The 25519-nt window shown below is 37.8% G+C and overlaps 1 protein-coding gene across 4 annotated transcripts in view; it reads right to left on the bottom strand.

Moving 5' to 3' along the window:
* Positions 1-25519, bottom strand: part of LOC127983926 (dynamin-2) — a 54706-nt gene that overhangs the window by 14830 nt on the left and 14357 nt on the right. For 3 of the 4 annotated variants that reach the window (XM_052586326.1, XM_052586327.1, XM_052586328.1), the window contains 15 exons: positions 23783-23856; positions 22705-22854; positions 22157-22360; positions 21933-22031; positions 19854-20014; positions 19614-19756; positions 19260-19395; positions 19093-19160; positions 18754-18892; positions 17791-17877; positions 17561-17631; positions 17412-17463; positions 14961-14990; positions 13495-13608; positions 6679-6788 (listed from right to left, as the gene is read on the bottom strand). In XM_052586326.1, coding sequence (XP_052442286.1) covers positions 6679-6788; positions 13495-13608; positions 14961-14990; positions 17412-17463; positions 17561-17631; positions 17791-17877; positions 18754-18892; positions 19093-19160; positions 19260-19395; positions 19614-19756; positions 19854-20014; positions 21933-22031; positions 22157-22360; positions 22705-22854; positions 23783-23856 — 1638 coding nt within the window. The remainder of the gene's footprint in view (positions 1-6678; positions 6789-13494; positions 13609-14960; positions 14991-17411; positions 17464-17560; positions 17632-17790; positions 17878-18753; positions 18893-19092; positions 19161-19259; positions 19396-19613; positions 19757-19853; positions 20015-21932; positions 22032-22156; positions 22361-22704; positions 22855-23782; positions 23857-25519) is intronic. The other variant, XM_052586329.1, reaches the window with a different exon arrangement.

Below are 25519 nucleotides of genomic sequence, written 5' to 3'. Positions count from 1 at the left end.
TTGGATTATTAATTATTGTGATATTGAAAAACTTCTTGTTTCCTCGTGCCTTGCCATCCTATGTTTTATCAAACATTTATTAAGGGTGGTTGTGACACGGCATGTCAAACATGAAACTCTGAAAACCCTGCCTTAGAAGTAGCCAGGAGCTCAGAGAACAAATTGCACCAGAAAATAAAAATACATATAGGAAAAAAGTGTGGTTGTGGCACAGAGAAACATATTAAAAGAGGAGAAGAAAGATCTAACTGATTAATAGTCCAGATGTTGTAGAATGGAATGTGTGTGTGTGTGAGGGAGAGAGATAAATGTGTGTGTGTGTGTGTGTGTGTGAGAGAGAGAGAGAGAGAGAGAAAGAATAAAATTCTACTCTAAAATACATCTAATAGAATAACTCTAAAATAATAACTTTTTACATTTCCATGATGTTGGGATGTTGTTTCTCCTAGTCTAGTGGATTTTTTACTCCTTTCATCGTCCACTAGAACGGGTGGGAAAATAATTTAAATATGTGTTAGGTCAATGGTTCTCAACTAGTGGGTGCAAGATAACTTAAAACTAAAATATAATAAATTCACAAATTTTATGATTAATATGATAATTAAAAAATACATATAAATAAATAACAGCACCACCTCTCTATGTATTTTTTGATATTCTGTGTTTTGGAGCAGGTCAAGTTTCTCATTGCACTGTGAAATACAGACTGAACAGTGGTTTAACACCGCTGTTTGAGCATGTGATATGCAAACTACAGCTCCCAGCTGGATAAATCATGGCAGAGATGGGTGATGATTACAATCATGTATGTGTGTGTGGCGAGTGGGGCGGGGCCGAGAGGCGTGGGAACGAGGAGTGAGGCCAGGTGTAGTGATTGGAGATGAGCTACACCTGCGCCCCACCGCCAGTATCGAGTCCCACGTAGGAGATGGAAGGATATAAAACTGGAGCGACTATAGTGAAGGACGAGAGAGGACCAGGCCTGGGACATTATTTTATGTTTGCTTTTTATTTTGTGCACACCAGTCGTCCGTGAGGAGCTGGTGCGCTGTTTTGTATTTACTTTTGAATATTAAAATGTTTTTGATTGTGCGCCGGTTCCCGCCTCCTTCTTCCCGATGAATATGGAGATTTGTATATCGTTACAGTGGTGCCGAAGCCCGGGAGAAGGAGGGACGCGCTGCTGAAGATCCCTCGCTGCTGTGGTGAATCCGCGGTGCCCTCGAGCAGGCGAAGTATGTGCCGCCATGGACGCTCGAGGCGGTGGACTGGAGCGAGTTGCCGGGGATGGGCGAGCTCGCTGCCGGCCGCCCACGATATGGAGGGGCGGCTGCCGTCCGTGAGGGAGCGGAGGAGTCGGCGCCGTTCGCCAGGGGGCCGGAGCCTGCCGCCTCCGTGATGGTATCCGGAGGGGCAGGGAACGGGGGACTCCTGCCGCTGCCCAAAATCGGAGGAGCCGTCGCCGTCCACCGGGCGGCAGAGGAGTGTCGTGCCGTCCGCCGAGGGCCGTCCAGTGCCACCGCCGGGCACCGCGGAGGAGATCACCCAGCCGGTGGAGGGCCGAGCAGCAGTGTGTCTGGGAACCGGAATTTTTTTTTTTTTTTCCTCTCTCCCCTCTCTCGTCCCTGTCGCTCCTCCTTCCATCTCCTTTTCTCTCGCCTCGTCTATCCTACCCCCAGGTTCCCGCAGGTCCCCGTGAGCGGTCCCCCCCGGAGGGAAGGGGGGGGGGGGAGTAGAGCGCAGTCTCGAGGGTACCCCCCGGCCTGCGAGGGGCGATGGGGGTATGTGGCCAGTGGGGCGGGGCCGAGAGGCGTGGGAACGAGGAGTGAGGCCAGGTGTAGTGATTGGAGATGAGCTACACCTGCGCCCTACCGCCAGTATCGAGTCCCACGTAGGAGATGGAAGGATATAAAACTGGAGCGACTATAGTGAAGGACGAGAGAGGACCAGGCCTGGGACATTATTTTATGTTTGCTTTTTATTTTGTGCACACCAGTCGTCCGTGAGGAGCTGGTGCGCTGTTTTGTATTTACTTTTGAATATTAAAATGTTTTTGATTGTGCGCCGGTTCCCGCCTCCTTCTTCCCGATGAATATGGAGATTTGTATATCGTTACAGTGTGCTTTCACGCACTGATCACTATAACATCATATTTCTGATTGAACACAGTTCAGTATATACACATAGTTGTATACAGCAAATGTTTTATAACAGGTTCTTGTGTGTTTTGGAGAAGTTTGTTAGGGTCATGATGTTTGTGTACATATGGTCATCAGATGCTCCAAATATAATCACAATTGCATGTTCTGACCACTGATCTATTATAGATAGTGGTCCTAATAAAAGAACTATTCAGTAATGTCATCGAGCTAACTTTAGATCAAGTTTCCACACATTGAGAAAGTTGTAATTTTTCATTAGTATTTTGGTGTGTAGTGATTTTGAATGGATCCATAGTAGTTTATATGCATTCCTTTGGCATTATCAGGTGGTCTTGTTTGGTATGTTTTATATATATATATAAAAAAAAAGTTAAATTAATGCAAAATAAAGATATATCCCCAAAAGCTTTTATTTATTTATGTATTTATTTATCACTTGGTAGATCTCAGTGAGTTTTTCATTTGAAAAGTAGATCCCCACACAAAAAAGTGCGGGCACTCCCACACTATACAATAACTTTTTCCCCAAAATTACCAATCCTTTGAACAATATTAAAGGATTATTTCACCCAAAAATTAAAATTACTTTACTCACCCTCAAGTTGAACCCTGCAAGGGCCTCAAATTTAGGTTCTAGCCCGGCCTGTGTCAGACAGCTTATCAGAATTACTGGCCCAAGCCTGTCTTTTTACCACCTTCTCCCAAAACGGCTAATACGACTGTTTCAGTCTATTAAAATAGTTAAGTTTTGTATGTAATGGCAAAATGATTATCATTTGTTTCTTTTTTTTTATTAAGTTAATTTAGAATAACGTTTGGAGCATTTTTTGTTCATTATATAAGTTTTACTTTTTTTAAGTAATGACCAAGCAGCCAGTGAGACAGTGAGGCAAACAGTGAGCTGATCATAGAGGTTTGATCAATTCAGCCTTCTAAAATCATCACGACTTGCTTAAAATAAAATGTTGATATACTAAAACAGTTCAAACATATAAAAATGTTTAATGTTAAACCTGTGCTATAATAAATGTGCGCTATATCCAAGTTTGTGAGGTGAGTGGACATGGAGGTGCCAAAGCAATTACTTGCATTTTTTTTCAGTAGAAACAACTTAAAATAGCCTATTCCATGATTTTGCTCATAAAGGTAAGAATAATACATAAATGTAACTGTAATTGTAAAGGGTCTACTTGTATTTGTGTGCACTCACAATATCAAAATGTTGTGCTTTTGTAAAATAAAGAAAACATGATGCACTTTCTGTCTCGTCTTGAACAAAAGCTTTTCGCAAAAATGAATCAAAACTCAGTGAATACATGCCTCACAGACATGATAAATATATCTATAGAAAGCCTTAAATTAGCACTCATCGAAATAAATCAAAAACAAAAACTCTTTCATTATAATCATAATCTGTAAAGATGCACTTCTCTCTAAAGGCATGTCTAATGAAGAGATGGTGATTCAGGACTCAGAAAACAATAGTTTATTAGTAAATAATTAAAGTATCTCCTTACTATTTCCCCCTAACACATTTATGGTAATTACTTTTGCTGGGGCTTTGCGGCAAGTTTAGCCTATTGCGTGCATTTGAAATGCACAACTCTTCAGCAACGTTGACTGCACACATGCTGTTGCTGCTGCAGGACACTACACACCGTCGAGTTGCTCTTGACAGTCATGGCAGCAAGATCTCGTATTGTATCCACCAGCACAGCAATTATTTTTCAGCACTAATTGATGGATGTCTAAAATATAAAAATTAGGAGAAGCCTAAAACAGGCCCGAGGCCCAGCCCACTGGGCATTAAAAATTTGGGGCCCATCAGACCCTGGCTGAAATGCAAGCTCTATCCTCTAAAGCAGTGGTTCCCAAAGTAGGGGTCGCGACCCCACGGTGGGTCGCGGGACCCCGGCGCAGGGGTCGCGAGATGATTTCGATATAGGCTTTATATATTTTTGTTTCAATTAATTTAACTCTTTCGCATCGCACGTACGATCACACCGGTGTGATCAGTCTAGGCTAGTCCCTGGAGTGTACGACCACACCGGTCAGTGCATGACGTGAAATTCAAATGTGCTCTCGCGAGTTGGCTGGCGCTGAGCCAGAGACAAGTGCGCTCAGAGCTGTCATCACAACTTTTCAGTGTTTTCAACCACATAATGTTTATTTTAGGTTTCAGACATATAAGTACTAGAAAAAACAATACATTTAGAGTTTGTAAAATACACACTGATGTCAAAGGAAGAGGCAATAATAATCTTTTTCATTATAATTAGACACATTTTATTCATATCAGATACACATTGTGTAAGTAACTTTAAAGTTTACTCCATTATTCTCCCAATTCACCAGCCACTTACTTTTATGTATTTCGGGAGAAGTGGATGAATTCACGTGTTGTAAATCCAACAGATCTGATTCTCTGAACTGCGTCTGCGGCACAAACTAAGATGGCGGCGCCCATCGCGCATACAGCTCAACTAACGCGATCGTTATAAAGGTGTTTAAACAACAAAACACTTACACATATTTGACAATCGGAATATCAGCTATTTCATGCCATATCTAACAAATTTGTTAATATTTTGAATAAAAAAGGAAAAATGACAAAAGCAGATCATTCATTCAGCTCTGTTGTTGCTGCGGTATGTCACGTGACAAGCAATGACGCGTCACCATGGAAAGCATAAAGTGACACATCTAGCGGATTAGCATGAGTGTGTGTGTGTGTGTGTGTGTGTGTGTGTGTGTGTGTGTGTGTGTGTGTGTGTGTGTGTGTGTGTGTGTGTGTGTGTGTGTGTGTGTGTGTGTGTGTGTGCGTGCACGTGCACGGGTGTGAGCAGCTCAGACTTACTCAACTGGTTCCTGATGGCAGAATAATGAACGAGTTCAACCCAACATAGCTGCACAGTTACTTTCCGAGAGAGAACAGGTGGATATCGAGCAGCTCATGCAGAATTGTAACACTGATTTTGCACGCAGAACAATAAAATATAACTTCGTGTGCTTTGAGACTGGGCATAAAATCGATTTGCTGTACATTTCACGCGACGAGAGGTGTTTTTTTTGGGGGGGGGGGGGGGGTCGCGGGGCAGCAGCGCATTTATCATGGGGTCGCGGGCTAAAAAGTTTGGGAACCCCTGCTCTAAAGCATCCTAGGTGTATTTGACTTTCTTCTTTCAGACGAATCCACCCAAAGCTCTTCACATAGGACTTATGCATAGTGCATGTGCCTCTGAGATGTGCTAGTCTCGTGAGTTTGTTTACAAGAGCATATAAGCAAAGTTTCCTTACTTTAGCAAAGAAAAACCGTTCTCCTCTGGGCTTATATCGAAATCCTTTGACATTTTTATTTTTCTTCATTTTTCTTAAATCTTCGTTTTGTACTTCTAATTTGTGATTGGTGTTTTGTTTTGTTCTCTCTGTGCTTCCATGTTCATCACAAATCACCAGCACATGCGCTATGCATAAGTCCTATGTTATCCACCCGGAATGGCTTCCATGCATGTCCGCTAGCGGAAGTGAGAGAAAAGTTTTTTTACACTTTAAATATGGATTTTTTATTTATTTATTTTTTTTACAAAAAGCATCGAATCTCTACCTTCCTTTATTCATGGATTCCTTTATTCAAGTACACTATGGACGCACTTCATTGCACTTCTTTTGGACTGTTGAACAGAAACTCCCACAAATTGCCATTATAAAGCTTGGAAGAGCGAGACTTTTTTTTCAATATAACTCCAATTGAATTCAGCTGAAATAAGTAAGTCTAAGAAATAATATACACCTAGGATGCCTTGAGGGTGAGTACTGCATGGGCTAATTTACATTTTTGAGTGAACTAACCTTTAATAGTTCTTTACAATATGTCGATCCTTTTAATGCCCAGTGGGACAATAAAGCCATGAAATTTGGTTGTAATATGTGCAGACAGTTTACTGGATTGTTTCTTGCTTGTCTGCTAATCGCAGAACGCACACCCTCACACACATACACACACACACGTTTGTTTTTGTGAGAAGTGGGGACATCCCATAGGCAAAATGGTTTTTATACTGTAAATTCAAACAATACTGTAGTATTCAAACTGTATACACTATGGCCCTACACCAACCCTACACCTAACCCTAATCCTCACAGGAAACTTTGTGCATTTTTACTTTCTCAAAAAAAAAAACTAATTCTGTATGATTTATAAGCATTTTGAAAAATGGGCACATGGGTTATGTCCTCATAAGTCACCCTCTCCTTGTAATACTTGTTTCATACCCATGTCATTATACAAAGTTGTGTCCTGATATATGTCACAAAAACAAGAGCACACACACACACACACACACACACCGGTCACTCAGAGGAGTTGAATTCTTTGATAGCTGTGTCTACAATTTAAGTCTACTTCATACGGCGTGTACTCTGAGTGTTTGGTCTTTCCATAATTTTAAAGTTCATTAAAAAAATAATATGAAAATACATTTTCTTTTTTGTAGTGTATGTAGGTGCTATAACTGACCTCTGCTCTGTGTTAAAGATGGCAAAGACATGCTTGCTGGACATGAAGCCCTTTTCTATGTCTCGCACCTTCAGGTTGTCCAGAGGAAGCATGTATTTCTTCTCTTTTTCCTTGAAAATGAGACAGACAACGGACATCTTCAGTCTTACTGAGCTACCTACCAGCATGCCTTGGTTCCTTTTTAGCATTCAAACATGGCAAAGTTTAGAGAAACAGCCAGTAAAGATCCTGATAAGATTTAGTACAGTGTTAACCAACTGTATTAAGAGTTTTTAAAAATTGGGGTCCCAAATAAGTTTTGTCTTAATTTACCCTTATGTCAGTCTGTGACATTGTCTTTTGTGGGACACAAATGAAGAAATTATTAAGACAGTAATGGTTGTTCTTTTTCATTCAATTACACTGAATGTGGACTGGAGATTTACATCTTCAAAACTGTCACAAAGTCATTATTTATGGATAATCGGTCCATCTAGTGATCCAATGAATCACTGAACTGGATCAGTCCAATTCATGAACAAATCATTCAGATAACTTTAGTAGATCAACCAATTAATTGAAAAGATCTGATTCAAAACAACTTTCAGAAAAATCAGACATCTCTCATAAACTCATGAAGATGGTCTTAAAAATACATATGTTTTTCACATTGGTGGCTTTGATGGATCCATGAAGAACCTTTAACATAAATGGATATTTTTTTTTTTTGCCTTGATTTGTAAGAGGAAAGGAGAACAAGGTTGGATGTTTAGATTTCACTGTAGCTCCAGAAAACTTCTAGCAACCAAGTTGTATGGAGCACTATTATGAAACTTCAAGTGTTTTGCATTGTTTTTAGCCTTGAAAGTTTCAACCCAAGATCATTGCAATTGTATGGAAAAGAGTGACAAGCACATTCCTCCTTTTGTGTTCCACAGAAGAAAGACAATTATACAGGCTTTGAACAACATCAGTATGACTAAATAATGACATTCATTTTCATTTTCAGCTGAACTATCTCTTTAACTGAAATTCTGAAATGGTGTGAATTAGGGAATATAACTATTAGGAAAAAATCCAAGAGCATAGAAATAAAAAATAATCTACTGTAGATCCATGTGATCATCCTCAGGATGGCTTGAGGCCCAGGACAAAACAAAAAAAACATGCACATGAGAGAAGCCACAAGTTTTCACTCTTTGAGTAAAGGATTGAAAAATTAAGAAGGAAAAAGAATGAGGAATTGAGAGATAGAGAGTGAGGGCCCACATGTGGAAGTCATTATTTGGACCAAGGCTCTAAAACACAACATTTCATCTGAAAAAAAGAGGAGAAAAGAAAAAGAGCTCCCCCCTTCCACCTCTCTCCTCCCTCTGTCTGTACAGGAGGGGCTGGGGTCTCAGGAAATGGCTTGGATTACATTGCAAATAACGGAACGGAGATGTGGGAGAGAAAGAAAAGAACTAGAGATGAAAGTGTGCGGGAAACACTCTAAAAAGAGGAAAAATGAAAAACAGAATGGGAAAAAGATCCTAATGATGCTGCTATCGGTGATTGAGTCTGACGGAGTGCATGCATAGGAATTTTCTTGGAATGGAATATTTTCTGCAAATCAACTAGGCCATCTAACAATGTTCCAAAACCTAATTGTTTTCAGATTTTAAAGAACAGTAAAAAAAAAAAAAAAAAAAAATGCCTTCTAAGAATTGACAGGCAACAAAAGAACAAACTAAATAAAGTGGTCCATACATTTCATGCACTACATTTTAAGACTAAAACAATAGTTTAAGACTTCTAAAACGAAGTACGATTTCTTTCTGTGAGTAATTTACCATACTAAAATTTATTATACAAATAAATGTCGTTTTCTACAAACCCGAATGATGTGGAAGTTTCAAATTTCAATATTTTATTCAGAATACAACATAGATGACATGTCAAATGTTTAAACTGAGAAAATGTATAATTTTATGGGAAAACTAAGTTGATTTTAAATTTCATGGCATCAACACATCGCACAAAAGTTGGGACAAGGCCATGTTTACCAATGTGTGGCATCTCCTCTTCTTTTTATAACAGTCTGCAAACGTCTGGGGACTGAGCAGACAAGTTGCTCAAGTTTAGGAATAGGAATGTTGTCCCATTCTTGTCTAATACAGGCTTCTAGTTGCTCAGCTGTCTTAGGTCTTCTTTGTCGCATCTTCCTCTTTATGATGCGCCAAAAGTTTTCTATGGGTGAAAGTTCTTCCCTGAAAGAGACGACGTCTGGATGGGAGCATATGTTGTTCTAGAACTTGGATATTCCTTTCAGCATTGATGGTGCCTTTCCAGATGTGTAAGCTGCCCATGCCACACACACTCATGCAACCCCATACCATCAGAGATGCAGGCTTCTGAACTGAGAGCTAATAACAACTTGGGTTGTCCTTGTCCTCTTCAGTCCGGATGACATGGCATCCCAGTTTTCTAAAAAGAACTTCAAATTTTTATTCGTCTGACCACAGAACAGTTTTCCACTTTGCCACATTCCATTTTAAATGAGCCTTGGCCCAGAGAAAACGCCTGCACCTATGGAGTTTTAGCCAGAAACGGTGAATGGGACAGTGGAATGTGTTCACGAAAATGTTTTCTGGAAGTATTCCTGAGCCAATGTTATTGATTTCCATACAGTAGCATTCATGTATGTGATGCAGTGTAGTCTAAGGGCCCGAAGATCATGGCCATCCAGTATGGTTTTCCGGCCTTGACCCTTACGCACAGAGATTGTTCCAGATTCTCTGAATCTTTGGAAGATATTATGCACTGTAGATGATGATAACTTCAAATTCTTTACATTTTTTTCTCTGAGAAACTGGTTTCTGATATTGCTCCACTATTTTTTGCCGCAGCATTGGAGGAATTGGTGATCCTCTGCCCATCTTGACTTCTGAGAGACACTGCCACTCTGAGATGCTCTTTTTATACCCAATCATGTTGCCAATTGACCTAATAAATTACAAATTGGTGCTCCAGCTGTACATTTAACTTTTCCGGCCTCTTATTGCTTCCTGTCCCAACTTTTTTGGAATGTGTAGCTCTCATGAAATCCAAAATGAGCCAATATTTGGCATGACATTTCAAAATGTCACTTTCAACATTTAATGTTATCTAAATTATATTGTGAATAAAATAAAAGTTTATGAGATTTGTAAGTTATTCCATTCCTTTTTTACTCAATTTCACAATTTGTACAGTGTCCCAACTTGAAATTTGGAATCGGTTTGTACATAAGCATGATCAGAAATGTTAGTTGAGCATTAAATCAGAACGATTTCTGACCATGTGATACTGAAGGTTGGAGTAATGACGCTGAAAATTTAGCTTTGCATCACAAGAATAATAACTTTTTAAAATGTATATATATTCTTTTTTTTTTTCTTTCTTTACAGTATACATCTTCCAACAAAAACGTATTAACTGTTTTTATAAGACTTTGAATATTGCACACTTTTATGGAGCAGTTGTTTGGAGCACTTTTATTTTTCTTTGTGGTGCTTGACAGGCCCTGATCACTATGAATTATCAATGAGTGGTGCAACAATTCTATATTACCCTCATTTTGTACAATTCATTTGTATGAATGAGGGTAAGCAAACAATAACAGATTTTTTACTTTTTGGGAAACTATTCCTTTAAACTACTACTACACTATCTCTCGTTGTCCTCCTTGTCTCCTTGCACCCCTCCTTTTTTGCTCCCCTCAAAAACTTGCTCTCTTTTTTCATTCCAGAGGGGCCCACTTCCTGCCTAAGTTTTTAGAGGCTGAAAAAAAAGTTAGAAATGACAGGCTGGCTTTAAGAATACAACATCTGGTACCGCTTTAGTGAGAGAGTGAGAGAGTGAGAGAGAGCGAGTGAGAGAGAGAGAGAGAGAGAGAGAGAGAAAGAGATGGGACAGGGAAGTCCGTAGGATGGCTGGGAGTACCGAGAGAGGACAGAGGGAGAAAGACAGCAGAGATTCAGACCAAAAGATCGAAAGAAAGAGAGGAATTGAGAAACAACGGACCACTCCAAAAGTTTATTCCCCAAGGGTCCCGTCAATCCTTATATGGCCAGTGGGGTCCCTCCCTCTCTTCTCTCTCTCTCTCTATCTCTCCTTCCTTCTCTGACTCTTCATTCCCTCTTTTTTGCTATGCCTTAAATGAACGTCCTGCCAGATAGGCGGCTGTGGGAGCGAATGTGCCACGTCAAGGCTGGATACTGCAAACCGACGTGGGAAAGCGGCAGCCTGGGACGGGACGGAACCAAGAAAGTCAAAAAACGGGTAAACGGACGTCTGGAGCGCCTCTCTCCGACCTCTACATCGGCGTCATCCCAACTGAGAATGAGATAGAAGCAATGGAGTCTATTTCTGTCCTGTTTATTTTGCATCTTCTGCCGCCTCCTGTGAAGGTCGAGGCCAGCAGGGCTGGACTGAGTGTTTGAAGTAGATAAAGAAAAAGAGGTGAAAAGAGAGAGAGAGAGAAAGAGAGTGAGAGAGAGGGTTGGAACTATCTCCTGCTCTGTCATCCCAGTGTTCAGACTACCTGTTCAGGATCATACTGGTGTACAGTAGTCTGCACATTGGTTAGACTGTGCATGGACTCACATCGCTGGAGAACCGACGCAAACTTCAGCAAAAACACACAAACTCAGCGACTGCAGGTGAAAAATCAGACTCTGCTATGTTTGGTTTGTTATCTACACCAGTGTTGATACTGCATGTCTCTGTGGACACAAAGTTGGCGGTAATGACACAGAAGACGATTGACAGCTTGAATTTAGATGATCATCCACTGGATAGGCAGCATATACATCCCATCAGTCACATTTTGTATAGCTAAACCTGGCTAAATCTAGCTAAAACTGTTCTAGTTGTCATTACCGTAAACACGTATGTACTTAGGCTGTGCACGCATATGGTTTATATCAAAGCTCCAAGTGTCTGGCTAGTTCTCCGTTGAACTGTCTTGAGATGTGCAGAAGGCCCTTCGTAGGTTTTGATAAATGATTTTCCAGATCTAAGCATAATCATTGCATTTATGCATGCTAACTTGCACAACATAGACAAGAGGTGAAAAGACAGCAATTAAGGTGAAAGTCATCTGTTTTCCCTCTTAGAAAGAGAGAGATGGAAGATTGCAGGAATGTGTGTCTGTTTAATGTTGGGTGCTGATTAACCCAAACCAGCAGTCTCGGCCTATGAAGGCCATCAGAACGGAGACGGATTTAAAGAAAGGAAGGGAACATCTGATGCCAGTTTTTACCGAAGTACAACTGAAGCTTTTAAGGGTAAAGAAGTGATTTGAAGAATGTGTATGTGCACATTGCGATGTAATCTGCTCCAAATGGGTGAGGGGTTGTCTCTATACCTCTTTCCTCTCTTCTCTTTCTTTCAGCAGGCTCTAGGAGACTGGATGGTGTTTGGACAAAGTCTTACAATTTTCCACCCAGGAATGTGTATGGCCCCAGTGAGACTGCCAACCACAGAGAAAGAATGAAATGAAGAGAAAGTAAAGAAGATAGACACAAGAAGAGATGGATATATCGAAAAAAGTGTCAAATATATATAATATTTTTTTTATTTTTTTTATTGAATGTCAAGTTTAAATGTAATTCTTGAATTGAAAATCCTAGAAAAATAATGCACATGCTAATTTTTTTCAAAAGAAATAATGGATTCAGTGTAACATGAGTAAAGCCAGAACAGCTGTAAAGCCGGCCAACTTCTGAAGTCCTCTAATATTTAAAAACTCATGTTAAATTCAGTGCTAATTTTAAAATAAGCCATCATTTTAATCTAAATACCAACAGAGTTTATAATTCAGAGTTTAGATGTGTTTGCATTTGAATATTTTGAGCCTGAAGATGTGTGAGTTTCAAAAAAATATACCAGTGTTTATACGAATTCCTCTGTTTAAAGTGCCGGGCGGGTTTTCAGTTTCAGTATTCATTAAAATTAATGTTTGCTTATATAGTCGCATGCATTTGGCAGTCAGGACGACTGGTAAGCATAAGTGTGTCTACGTCTGTGTGTGTTTAAGATTCTGTGTATATCAATATCCATGTGTGCCTGAGTGTGTGTGTGTGTGTGTGTGTGTGTGTGTGTGTGTTTGTGTGTTAGTTTGACTTGGGGGGCTTCCAGCTATGTCAGGGTGATCCAGACCAAATGCCTTAATTCCCAGTGGACAGTGAGAGATGGTGGGGGTATACCAGGAAAAGGGAGCAAGTAATATAAGAAGCAAAGGAGGAAAAGAGGGATTCAACAAAAGAAGAAATTAAAGATTGAAATATAAGAGTTTTCTAATATTGCAATGAGCTAATGCATTTACATTACTATATGCATTGAGTACTATGCATTTTCTGTGTCAATTTAAAATCTTAGCAAACAATTATTGGTTTATCTTAAGAAAATTATAAATGGAATGAGAGAAGCATGAAAATGCAATTATGTGAATAGAAACGCATTTAGAGGGCATGCATGTTTGTATATTAGTAACCCATTATTTTTTTGTCCTCCCTAGCTGCTTTGCTTCCGGCTTCCGGTCGGGAGGAGCAGGCTGTGCTGCCACTGACTGAGAGCGTTGTCTGTCTGCCTGTCTACACTTGCTGTGCAGAACTTCCTGCACCTGTACAGCAGGCACAGACAGGCAGACAGATGGCAGCCCGACTGACAGGCCACACAGTATGACTGACACAGAGAACGGCCAATGAATTCCACCACAACCTGACAGGGAACTTTAGGCAGAGCACTGAAAAATGCATTTTCCCATGATCATCATTAAATGAATGAATTACATTTTCTTATTCATTTACTCACTTCATCATCTTTAAACCAGGACAGACTCTCTGCTGTGAGCATGAACCAGTACTCCTTGGCGCCTCCTTTGATCAGACTGATGTTGGTGATGGTTAACCAGCCCTTGCGAATCACCTGAGGGGCAAAAGTTAGAGGTGAAAGGTCTGGGTTCAAAAACACAGGCAGAGAATGAGATTCTCTGGTCCTCTAAGAGATAAAAAGATGAAGGTGAAATTATAGAAGCAGTCAAATCTGTAACCAGGTACTAAAGTCACTTGGCATTTATATTAGCATGATAGAATGATAGAACAATAGATAGATAGATAGATAGATAGATAGATAGATAGATAGATAGATAGATAGATAGATAGATAGATAGATAGATAGATAGATAGATAAAACTAAAGCAATAACAATAAAATCTAGTGGGCATTGGAGGGATAGAGAGATGAAAGGATGGGGTGAAGAAAGACAAGGAAACAGAAGGTCAGGATGACAAAGAGAGGAGGGGGAAAGGTCCAAAACATCCTGTAGGAAATATGAGTCATTTTCTGGCTGATTTAAGCGGATCATGACTTTCAAAAAAAAGAGTTTTATCCTGTGCATCATTCATTCAGTTTAACAACATCATGAGTTGCTGTTTTTTAGTAATTAGTCTGAACTATTCAATAAATGAAAATACAATAAAACTCATTCAGTATATTTTTCTTCCCCTATTGTTCCAACTGAACATCCAAAAAACAATAAAACACACAAACGTTTTTATTTTGTGACTGTACCAACCTCACATTTGCAGCACGCACCACTTTTGTTCAAAATCAGAAATTGCAACACACATGCATACATATACACACACAAAAAGGCCAACTGGACTTATATCAAAGAGAAGTTTGGGATCACAACCTGTTTTTAACATTAGCACCCACATTTACACGACTCGATTTACTCGTGTACTGCAAACTGGAAGGAGGTTCATTCACAGAAAGCACATTATAAGAACAGAATTACAGTACAGAGAATCAGAGACATTAAAATGTTGAATAGGAGGATAAGGGAAGGTAATTAGTAGAATAAGATTTTAAGAATGTGGTTTAGGATTTAAAAGACACCGCTGGGCAAATCAGGATTCAGAATACCTTTTCAAAGGTCAAATGAGTCATGTTTTGGACTGTTGTGTATATACACTGATTGAGGAGTCTTTAGGGAAGTGTAGTGCATGAAAAACACACTGTACAACAACGTTCGGTGAGTGTTTTAGCAGGAGTCATAAAAATCTGAATTTCTGAGTCTCAGAATGTCTTTGATTTATGTGACAGCAGCACCAGATAAAGGGTGGAAAATAAAGCAGGAAAGAGGAAGGCGTGATTCTGCAGTGTTCAGAGGCATACGGTCTTTCTGACATACAGTACATACATAGCTACAAACACAAATGAGACTATGTGACACTGGTAGACAGTAGGTAAGGCTTACAGACACTGGACTCGTACAATTTGACTGGATGGAGGAGGGGCAGCACCCTAAAACATCAGCAGAGAGGAGAGAATAAAAGCATTAAGGTGGCACCAGTGAGCATGGGCATCTCTCCTGGCATGCTGCCACTCCACATCTATTTCTTATCACCAACATGAAGAATACTAAATAATTTTCTAAGCCATGGAAGGATTAAATTAGTGAAGATTAGACATGTACAGCAAACAGCATACAGTTGAGGTCAAAAGTGTACACCCCCCTTTCAGAATCTGCAAAATGTTTTATATTTTACCAAAATAAGAAAGATCATACAAAATGCATGTTATTGTTTATTTAGTACTGATCTGAATAAGATATTTCACATTAAATATACATATAGTCCGCAAGAGAGAATAATAGTTGAATTTATATAAATGACCCCGTTAAAAAGTTTGCATGCCCTTGTTTCTTAATACTGTGTTGTTACCTGAATGATCTACAGCTGTGTGTTTTTTTGATAGTTGTTCATGAGTCCCTTGTTTGTCATGAACAGTTAAACTGGCTGGCTGTTCTTCAGAAAAAAATTCTTAAGGTCCCACAAATTATTTGGTTTTCCAGCATTTTTGTGTATTTGAACCCTTTACAACAATAACTTTATGATTTTGATATGCATCTTTTCACACTGAGGACAACTGAGGTACTCATTATGCAACTATTACAGAAGGTTCAGATGTTCACTGATGTTCAAGAATGAAAAACCATGCATTAAGATTTGCATTTAAATTTGAAGATCAGGGTAAATTTAACTTCTTTTGTCTCCTGGGAAACATGTAACTATCTTCTGTAGCATCTGAAGGGCAGTACTAAATGAAAAATATGATATTTAGGCAAAATAAGAATAATGCACACCTTCATTCTGGTCAAAAGATATCACCCCTGCAATTAAGGCACGGGTTTTCCTTCTGAAGCATCAGCGAGCATCTGAACCTTCTGCAATAGTTGCATAATGAGTCCCTCAGTTGTCCTCAATGGGAAAAGATGCATCTCAAAATCATACAGTCATTTTTGAAAATACAGAAAAATGCTGGAAAACCCAAGAATTTGTGGGACCTGAAGGAGTTGTTCTGAAGAACAGCCAGCAGTTTAACTGTTCAAGACAAACAAGGGACTCATGAACAACTATCATTAAACAAAAAACACACAGCTGTGGATCATTCAGGTAACAACACAGTATTAAGAAACAACAGGAAACGAGGTCATTCCTCTTGTGGACTTTATGTAAACATCTTTTACATGAAAAAATTATCTTATTCTGATCACTACTAAATAAACAATAACATACATTTTGTATGATTCCTCTTATTTTAGTCAAATAATTAACATTTTACAGATTCTGAAAGGGGGAAGTAAACCTTTGACCTCAACTGTATATGTAGCACAGTGAACAGTGGAGGAGATATGAACATAGATATAGCATACAATGTCCTTATGACATTACAGGGATGCTCCAGGTTCAATACAAGTCCAACTCTATTACCACAAAAAATCATTTTCACACCCTGAATGTTTACAACGTAGGGGAAACATGTTTACAGTCATCCATGTATGATTTAAATTTAGTTTCTTGAGATGTAAGGTGATCTGAATCATCATTTTAGTCATGGCTTTAATGGATTTTATTACAGTAATCTCAACTGAACATGTAGAAAGTTCTGAAACAGTGTATTTTAACATATATTCCAGTTGCTTAATAAACTGCCATCAGTACAATACATGCATTTTTTGACATTAACTACTGTTTTGGTTGGTAAGAATGTTTATTAAAATTCTGGAAAATATAATAAGTAATATATAATAATTCAGAAAATAAAAAATCTGTAATAATAATAATAATAATAATAGTACCTTTTGTTAATAACTGTTTTTTTATATATTTTCAAATGTAATGTATTCCTGTGATAGCAAAGCTGAATTTTCAGCAGAGGAGCGGATCTGAAGAGAAGGGCATGCGAAATAACCACCTTCAATAAATGATTCTCCTCACAAGAACTCTTCTAGCTTCCCATTCAAAAACTGCTCAGTCAAATGTAGATAAAGAATAAGAAATACAGGCCACAAAAAGTGGGCAGACATTTGTGAGCTCTACTAGTCTCAGGGCTTTAAATAATTTGTAAGAGCCAATTTCGACAGTTACTGTGATTGAACTCCAATGTTAAACATTGAAAGTTGATAGAATAGGGGGCAAAAACAGCCTTCAGAGAGAACAAAAAAATGACCATTAATTTACAGCACCCGAAATAAGATTAATATGAAAAAATGTTAGACATACACATAAGCCACATATTATCTGATGTGAGACAGATGACCAAAAGAGCAACAGAGCCTGAGCAGAAAAGAGACTTCCTCCCAGAAAAGGATTGTCTAACCTGCTGATGCTTTCTGATTTATACCAGATTCATATTTTCAGCTCATAAAACACTGTGACTCACCTGGTTCCCAGCTGAAGGCTTCTTACTTGTTTGACTGGTTTTCTGTTGAGCGCTTAAAGGAGATGTGCAAATGGAGGAAAATCTTTCATGCCATGTTCTTAAATGTGTGTTTTTTTATTATTGTTATTTTCTTCTTTTTTAAGACTTACTTTGCGAACCCGATAAAATCTTCATGGTTTGTGTTGATGTAAGAGAGTTGAATCTCTAGTGAGAGTAAAACCTGTTCAATGGAAAAAGACATGAATGTGCAAAACAAGATATGACATACATACAACATTATTTGTAAGTAAACTGCTAATGAAGTTATTTTCAACCACAACTAAACCCTCCCTAAAAAGAGAGAGTAATTAGAAAGGTTGTGTGTCGGTATCGGTCTGACCTGGTCTTTGGCTTGACTCTCTCGTTCCCGAATGTGTGTGGTCACTATCCTCTCTGTCTCCTCTCGCAGTTTTGGAAAGGACTCCAACTGTGGACAGAGAAAAACAAGTTCAAACAGAAAAAAAAATAAAAAAACATTACCACCACCAAAGTACTTCAAGTATTTATGTTTAAAACTGCATTTGCAGATAATATAAAATGTATTAAATAAAAGGCCACTTGTGTATACATAATAGAGTTGTTTCTTGAAACACATAAGTACACTTACTTTAAAGTACATTTTAAATTTGATTGCACTGACTAACATACTTAAACTTAAAGTTAATATATCTTAAATTCACTAAATTAAAGTTTCATCATTACAGATGTGTAATTACAAAAAAACATTTCAATACATGACAAGCAAGTTTCAATAGAAATAACTAGGTACATTTTAGTTAACCATAAATGCAATACTTTATACTTTACTACATTTTAGTTTACCATAAATGCTTCAGTACATGCCATAAATGCAGCAATACACTTAAACTAAATTTCAAAGGACACAGAATAATGAAACTAAATATAAAATGTAATTTACAATGAGCTAATTTACATTTAATATACATTTAAACTAAAATATATTTCCATTTAATTACAACATGGAATAACATGGAATTATGTGTCCGAACATGTTACATTCAGATCGTACTTAAGTATTTTTTTTTTTACTTATATCATGTCTGTAATATTTACAAGGGGTGAACAAACCATTAGCCCGTGTGATCAAAATGTAATAACTTGTAATGACTTTCCTTTTCTGCTAAACACTGATCACTTGGGTCATGCAAAGCACTATTTAAAGATTGTTTTAGCAAACTTTTAAAATACAATAAGCTTACGCTGAATTTAATGGAAACATAGTTTACACCTCTGTATCGCTATATTAAGGATGTACAAAAGGATGTATAAGAGGATGTTGTACCTTGTTGGTACACTGCTGTACTGTGTTGATGAGCTCCTGGATCACCATGTCTACACACTTGAGACACGGCCCTTTAAGCTTCACAATCTGCTTCTTCACTATAGCTTCAAAGGCCATATCGGGTGTGAACAGGCCTGTCCTGAACCAGCAAGAGCAGAGAAAAAAATGCAGTACAGGGAAATAACATCTGAATATATTTTGTTATAAAAAGAATTAAAAGGAGAGGTAGAGAAATACATACAGAAAGGCTCTATGTGTGAAAATATTTTGGCGATCAGTTTAACATGCACAATGAAAACAGAAAATGACTGAGGGCCCTTTTAAATTTGTGACATGTACCTGATGCCATGGATGTTTTTAATGGCGTAACTGATCTCCCTTCGTAATTCTTTCTCATCAAACTCCATCTGATGTAGTGAAAAGGAAATCAGCATTTGCTCTGATTCCACAACTCTGAATGGCATTCAAGTAATTAATAATAATTAACTAATCTTTAAAAAAATCACCTTAACCAGCTCAAAAGGAAAGCGCTCATGAAAGATGCGGTTGATTTTGGCTCCTCCTGAAAGCTCCACTGTGTCAACCTGATCTCCAGATCCCTCGATCCGCTTCTCAAAATCCAACCCAAAGTGCTGTATCAGCCTGGACAACAAGAAAAGCAGAATGTGTTTGTGTTTGAGGCATCTTCAGTTCTGATCTGATCTTATCTGCAAACCGTTTGTTCTTTTGGCCGTAAACAAAGGTCTTGTTTATTGAATTAGGTAAAGACTAGCGTGTATGTGTCCATGTCTGCTTGTGTTTATCTGCGCATGTTTATTTATTCTCTGAATTAGAGCGAGTTTATGTGTGTGTGAACTTACTGCATTAAGGCCTTGGTCTTGCGTGAGGGGTCATCTGGGTTCAAGCACTTGTACTCCTCTGCCTCTTTATCCAGTGACAGAAGCTGGCCCTGCAGTCGACTGCGTAATGCTGGTAATGTGTCACGAATGTGGTTGGTAAGTTGCTAGAGAGATGGAGTAAAAAAAGGGAAGAAATTTCTTTTTTTATTCTGTGCACTATGTATTTCAGACATATTCTGTGTAGTGTCATTCTCTTGTTACCTGATTGAGGAGCTTCTGTAAGTACGGTGTGCCCATGCAGTCTGCCATGTGTCTATATGCAGGATGTGACTTGAAGAACCGTCTTTCGGCAGCCAGAGCTGCACTGATGTCCTTTTTCCCCTCAATGTCCTTCTGACTACGGTTGACCACACCAACATAACCTGTAGTCACAACAAATACATATAGTAGAGGGGAAAAGTTATATTCTTTCAGATACATTCTTTGTTTTATAATGAAGCCTTATTAGAAGTAGGGTGTACGATCAGAACTTACACACAGTTGCTTAAATAGTTTTAATTATTTGTTTGGCATCACCAGCTATTTTACCAGTGCCATTACATTTAACTAGGATGCACAGAATAAAAAAGTAAACCCAAAAATCCCGTAAAATCTTCATCTTTGGAATGCAAATTAACATATTTTTAATGAAATCCGAGACCTTTCTGACCCTCCATAGACAGAAATGTAACTGAAATATTTCCAGTTTCAGAAACATTGTGAGAACATCGTCACAATAGTCCATGTGACATCAGTGGTTCAAGTGTAATTTTATGAAGCTATGAGAATAATTTGTTTGGAAAGAAAACAAAAATAACAACTTAATTTATCGATTTTTCACCTTCGGCAGTTTTTCTCCTCTCAGCACCATTCATGAGAGTACCATGACACATGTGAACTACTGATGTCACATGGACTAATTGATCGATGTCCTTACTATGTTTCTGGGCCTGGAAACATTTCAGTTCCATTGCTGTCTATGGAGGGTCAGAAAGCTCTGGGATTTTATCAGAATATCTTAAATGGTGTCCTGAAGATGAATAAAGGTTTTACGGGTTACAAATGACATGAGGAAGAGTAATAAAATGACAAAATATTCATTTTTTGGGTGAACTTTTTAATAAAATGTTGCTTTAATGTATTGCTGGGCAACGACTAATTACATCCAAAATAAAAGCTTTTGTTTATGTAATATATGTGTGTGTTCCTTGTATATACACACATGTATGTATATGTTTAAGAAAAATATGTTATGTTTCTATATTAAATCCATATATATATATATATATATATATATATATATATATATATATATATATATATATATATATATATATATATATATATATATATATATATATATATATATAGATAGATAGATAGATAAATTATATTAAAATATATTCATTATAGAAATTATATTAATATAAAGGCATACATGTAAATATATGTAATATTTTCAATTTATATACTGTATATGTGTGTCTTTATATGTACATAATAAATATACACAGTAGACATACATATATATAATATGTACACAAAAACTTTTACTTTGGAGGTGATTAACCGTTGGCCAGCACTATTTTAATGTAACTAAAACATCATACATTTATCATCATGTAAATGAATGATTTTAAAAAGCTTTTGAATTTTAGAATTTATCCCTTCACTTTCTTCTATTTTTTTAAAATTGTATTATATTGCCTTTTTTTTTCTTTTAAACATAATGGTTTGTAAGTTTATAAGATGCCTAAAGGACATTCAGCTAATTTTGAAATTTATTTCAATTATATGAATTCTGAACTGAATCTGTAGTCGTAATTAAAAAATAATTTTTTTGAGTTATTCAAATGTGGTTGTAGACCAGGAGCCAAAAAGCTTGAGAATCGCTGGCCTAGCCAAAGCATGAGCTCAACTCTGTTACAGCAAAAAAAAATACTTCTCAAGAACTTTAGACTTTAGGTGGGGAAATCTGATTTCTTGACATTTCTGCAGTGTTATGACCCCTTCACAACAACAACAACAAAAAAAGCCAATGTTCTACAACTAGAAGTAAGTCTGTATGCGATCTGCATAAATGACTGTGGCATAGGATTTCCAGAGTGTCTTAACCCTTCTCCATGGCTGTACTTCTGTGTGTCTAATTCATTAAGGCAGCAGCAGGAAGTATGAAGACTCTGCACCTGGCCCTGTTTTAGCCTCTATAGCCTGCAGCAGACTTGCTTGGCAGTGGCCCAGGTCTTAGACCAAACTGCACTGGGCCTCTGCTGACAGCACATTTCTACATGAGCGCTTTACCTCTGCGTAGTGGCAGTAACCTGTTCTCCAGCACGTCCCTAACATCTGTGCCCTTGTCCATCAGATCCAGCTTAGTGATCACACCGATGGTGCGATGGCCTGAAAGAAAGATCAAGTAAAGCCGAAAGAAAAACAAGAAGGAAAGACACTACGAAGACATGAGTTTGCCAAGAGGGGATGTAAATGAGGTCAGATATGAACCCTAATCTCTCTTTCCCACTCACCCTGTGGATCCACATCTTTGGCCAGTTTAAGAGCATCAGAGTTAGCCAGATCCATGTTAGCTGGTGTGACAGCCAGGATGAGACAATTCTCTCTGCAGATGAACTGCATGATCATGTCTCTGATCTGGTATTCAATGTCAGGGGGCTGATCTCCCACAGGTACTTTAGTTATGCCTGGAAGATCTATCAGAGTGAGGTTCAAAACTAGAGAAAAACAAAGACAGACACAAATATTTGGTCAGAGATACTTATAGGAGGGGAAAAAATCTGAATGAGAGGCATAAAGAACATTAAAGGAACACTAAATTGAGCAAAAGTTACAGTACAGTCTTTTTGGTAACTTTCTTTTCATAAAAAAAGGTCTGGTTTAAACAAAATGATTAAGCATAAGTAATATTAGCATTAATATGTTTATTGAGCATCAAAACAGCTGCTGAAAATTCAGCTTTGACATCACAGGAATAAATGACATTGTGAAATGATGACAATAAATGCAGCCTTTGTGAGCATTGTACATCAATGAATCACTTGTTTTCTGACAGTAATACCATTTGGAGAGTAGACACGAAGGTTGATGGGAACGGAGGATATGCCCTTATTTGTTCCCGTGACTCTGTCTGTCTCTGCTTCGATCTCCCGTCGGACATCATCGAAGTCTGTAAACTGCTTTCCTTTACAGTGCAGAAAATCAGCATGCTCTGCGGTGGAGAATGGAAAATATGAATTAGAGAAAGCTGAATATGATAGCGCCTTAAGAGAAGTGACAGCTCAACAATTTGTAATACATGAATTCAAATCTCCACTCTCCAAACACGGACTGATCTTAACACGGAAGACATTGCCCTCTAGTGTTCAGTATATAAGCCACATGATATTTGCTATTAAGAGATGGAAACTAGAGTCTGTGACTAAGATGGTTTATAAAAACTAACCTGTGAAGAATATTATTAAAAAAAAGGACTTGATTGGTTAAAGTCAAAAGATTTTAAATCTTTAGGTGTGTTTTTTTTTTTTTTTTTGTAGGTGTAACTAAGTTAACAAACTAATTTTAACTTTTTATATTGTTAGACTTTATTTAGACATTAAAAAGACAAGATGTTTATGAGTGCAATTATTTTTTTTTTTCCACATTTATTGTAGTTTGTGACTTTTTAGAGTCAGACACCTCAATCTGTCACAATCTGAGTGTAACAGATAGAAGTCAATGACATGGTATTATAGTAAAAAAAATAATAATAATTTATCAAACAAAAATTACAGTTAACTGATTATCATAGTCAGGAGAGTGTAAAAGCATACTTGTAGTGCACTAAAATGTAGACCAGCTTTTAAGCAGTTATCATTTCAGTGAAAGGTGTTATGGAATGATTTAACAACAGAATTTAAAAGACTGAAACTAAAATAAATAATAATAATGCAGCTTTAACTGGCATTCTGATCATTACTGTACATAGGGTATGCATATTTTGGTTGATTTGTTATTTTTTTAATGTGTGTGTGTGTGTGTGTGTGCGTGTGCGTGCGTGTGTGTGTGTTTTGAGTTACTGTGTTGTAAATTTTGGATTGGTTGCTTTATTTTAGTTGTCTAGTGAAAGTCTTTAAACAAACAGTAGTATATTATTATACCTGAAGTTGAACTAATGAGCTGAAGGACAAGTGGTCTCCTTGTAACAATTCCTGAGCCTCTAGGCAGGAAATCTCTGAAAAGATAGCATTGACCATTATGCCAAAAAAGATTACACATTAAAAAAAAAACATACAATAGACAGACAAATCCTCATACATGCAAAAGTAAAACTCTCCCTACAAAAACAAAAACTAAAAGTCCTACACATAAAACTTCCCTCATGTGATACACTGACACAGTCCCTGTCTGAGGCACAGTGCCAGAGACTGTCACTGCATACTTGCACTAGTCCAGTCTTAATGTGAAACCAGAAACCACGTCCCACCCTTCATGACCCTCATACTCTGATATTTATGGCACATTTACACACAACTTGTACTGGCCTGTACATTTACAAAAGAGTTGTGAGACAATTTAACTTTACATAATCATAAAGTAGTGAATTCATAAACCAGACCCAGTTCATTTTAACCATCTATGTGCAGAGTACATGAGTGCTGTCTATAAATAAAACACCCCAGTAGAGGAACTGCAGCTGGATCACTGATATTCTTTATGGGTGATAAAAAAATACCTCTGTTTAAAGTGCAGAGATATCTCTAAATAAACTAATCATAGTATGATTACACCAAAAAGTGTAAACACCATCATAGCTCTATTTGTTAGCTTCTGGTTGATTCATGGTTTGGACCCGTTTGACTTAGATTTTTCTTCTTTATCCAATATATTTTGAAATAGGCAACAGTACAATGATGGGAATAGTTTGCCTTTTCAATGGAAAAATGTGCTTTCCATTTGGTTTGATAAATCCCAGGCTTGAAATGAATCACTTGGATGATGAAAATGATAGTGGAAATAGGGTGTGCGCAGATCTAAAACAGAACTATTGCCCAAAATAGAGGGGAAGTCCCATTGGATTAGACCTAGTTAAAGGCATCCAGAGAGAAGGGCAAAATGCAGGTAAAACCATCCGTGGTATAAAGTGCTGCAGTGATGATGTACTTTGCAGGCCAAACCGGAGTTAGCAAAACCAAATACACTATAAAAATTTGTGGAATTTTTAACTCTTTAAAACCCTTTAAAACATTTTTCCTGAAAGCAAGAATAGTTGGCAAGAATGCAATTATAAACATAAAGCTTTTTCCAGTCTTTTTCAAGACCGGTAAAAGCTTTAAAAATAATCACAAAGTGGACCTGCTGATGTTTTTTATGTTGCAGAATAAATGTGAAAATGTCTTGAGCTTTTGTAAAACACAGGCCTTATTTCAGGCATTTAACCAAAACCTCATTCAGAAAAAACAGGACAAGTGTTAAAGTGCTAAATCATTTTTGAGATTTGGCCTTCAAAAGTATGCCTTCCCTGCAGCACTATTGCTAGTAGGCTTCTACAAATAGTTGGAGGTGTTTGCTATAAAGCAAGTATGACTATTAGTACTCCTTATAATTACAGTAGGGTTACAGATTTTAACAAACCACTAAGTATTGAACTTGAGCGGGTTACTCATCTGTATATTAGCCAAGAAACTATGAACTAGCAGGCCAGCCTGTGGTATTTAACTTGAACCCAGGCAGTGAGTCATCTGTGTGTTTGACACATGGCTCAGTCTTCTTCAACAATGTCCTTTACATTCCCAGTCATTCCCAATACTTACCCATGACCTCCCTTTTCTAACCCCCTAAACAAAGCCCCTCTTGACTGAAATTCACAGCCTCATCTTCTCCCCTTTCTCTTTTCT

This window comes from Carassius gibelio, chromosome B20 (assembly GCF_023724105.1).
Source record: "Carassius gibelio isolate Cgi1373 ecotype wild population from Czech Republic chromosome B20, carGib1.2-hapl.c, whole genome shotgun sequence".
NCBI classification, from domain to species: Eukaryota; Metazoa; Chordata; class Actinopteri; order Cypriniformes; family Cyprinidae; genus Carassius; species Carassius gibelio.
This window is presented reverse-complemented; position numbering and strand designations above follow the sequence as displayed.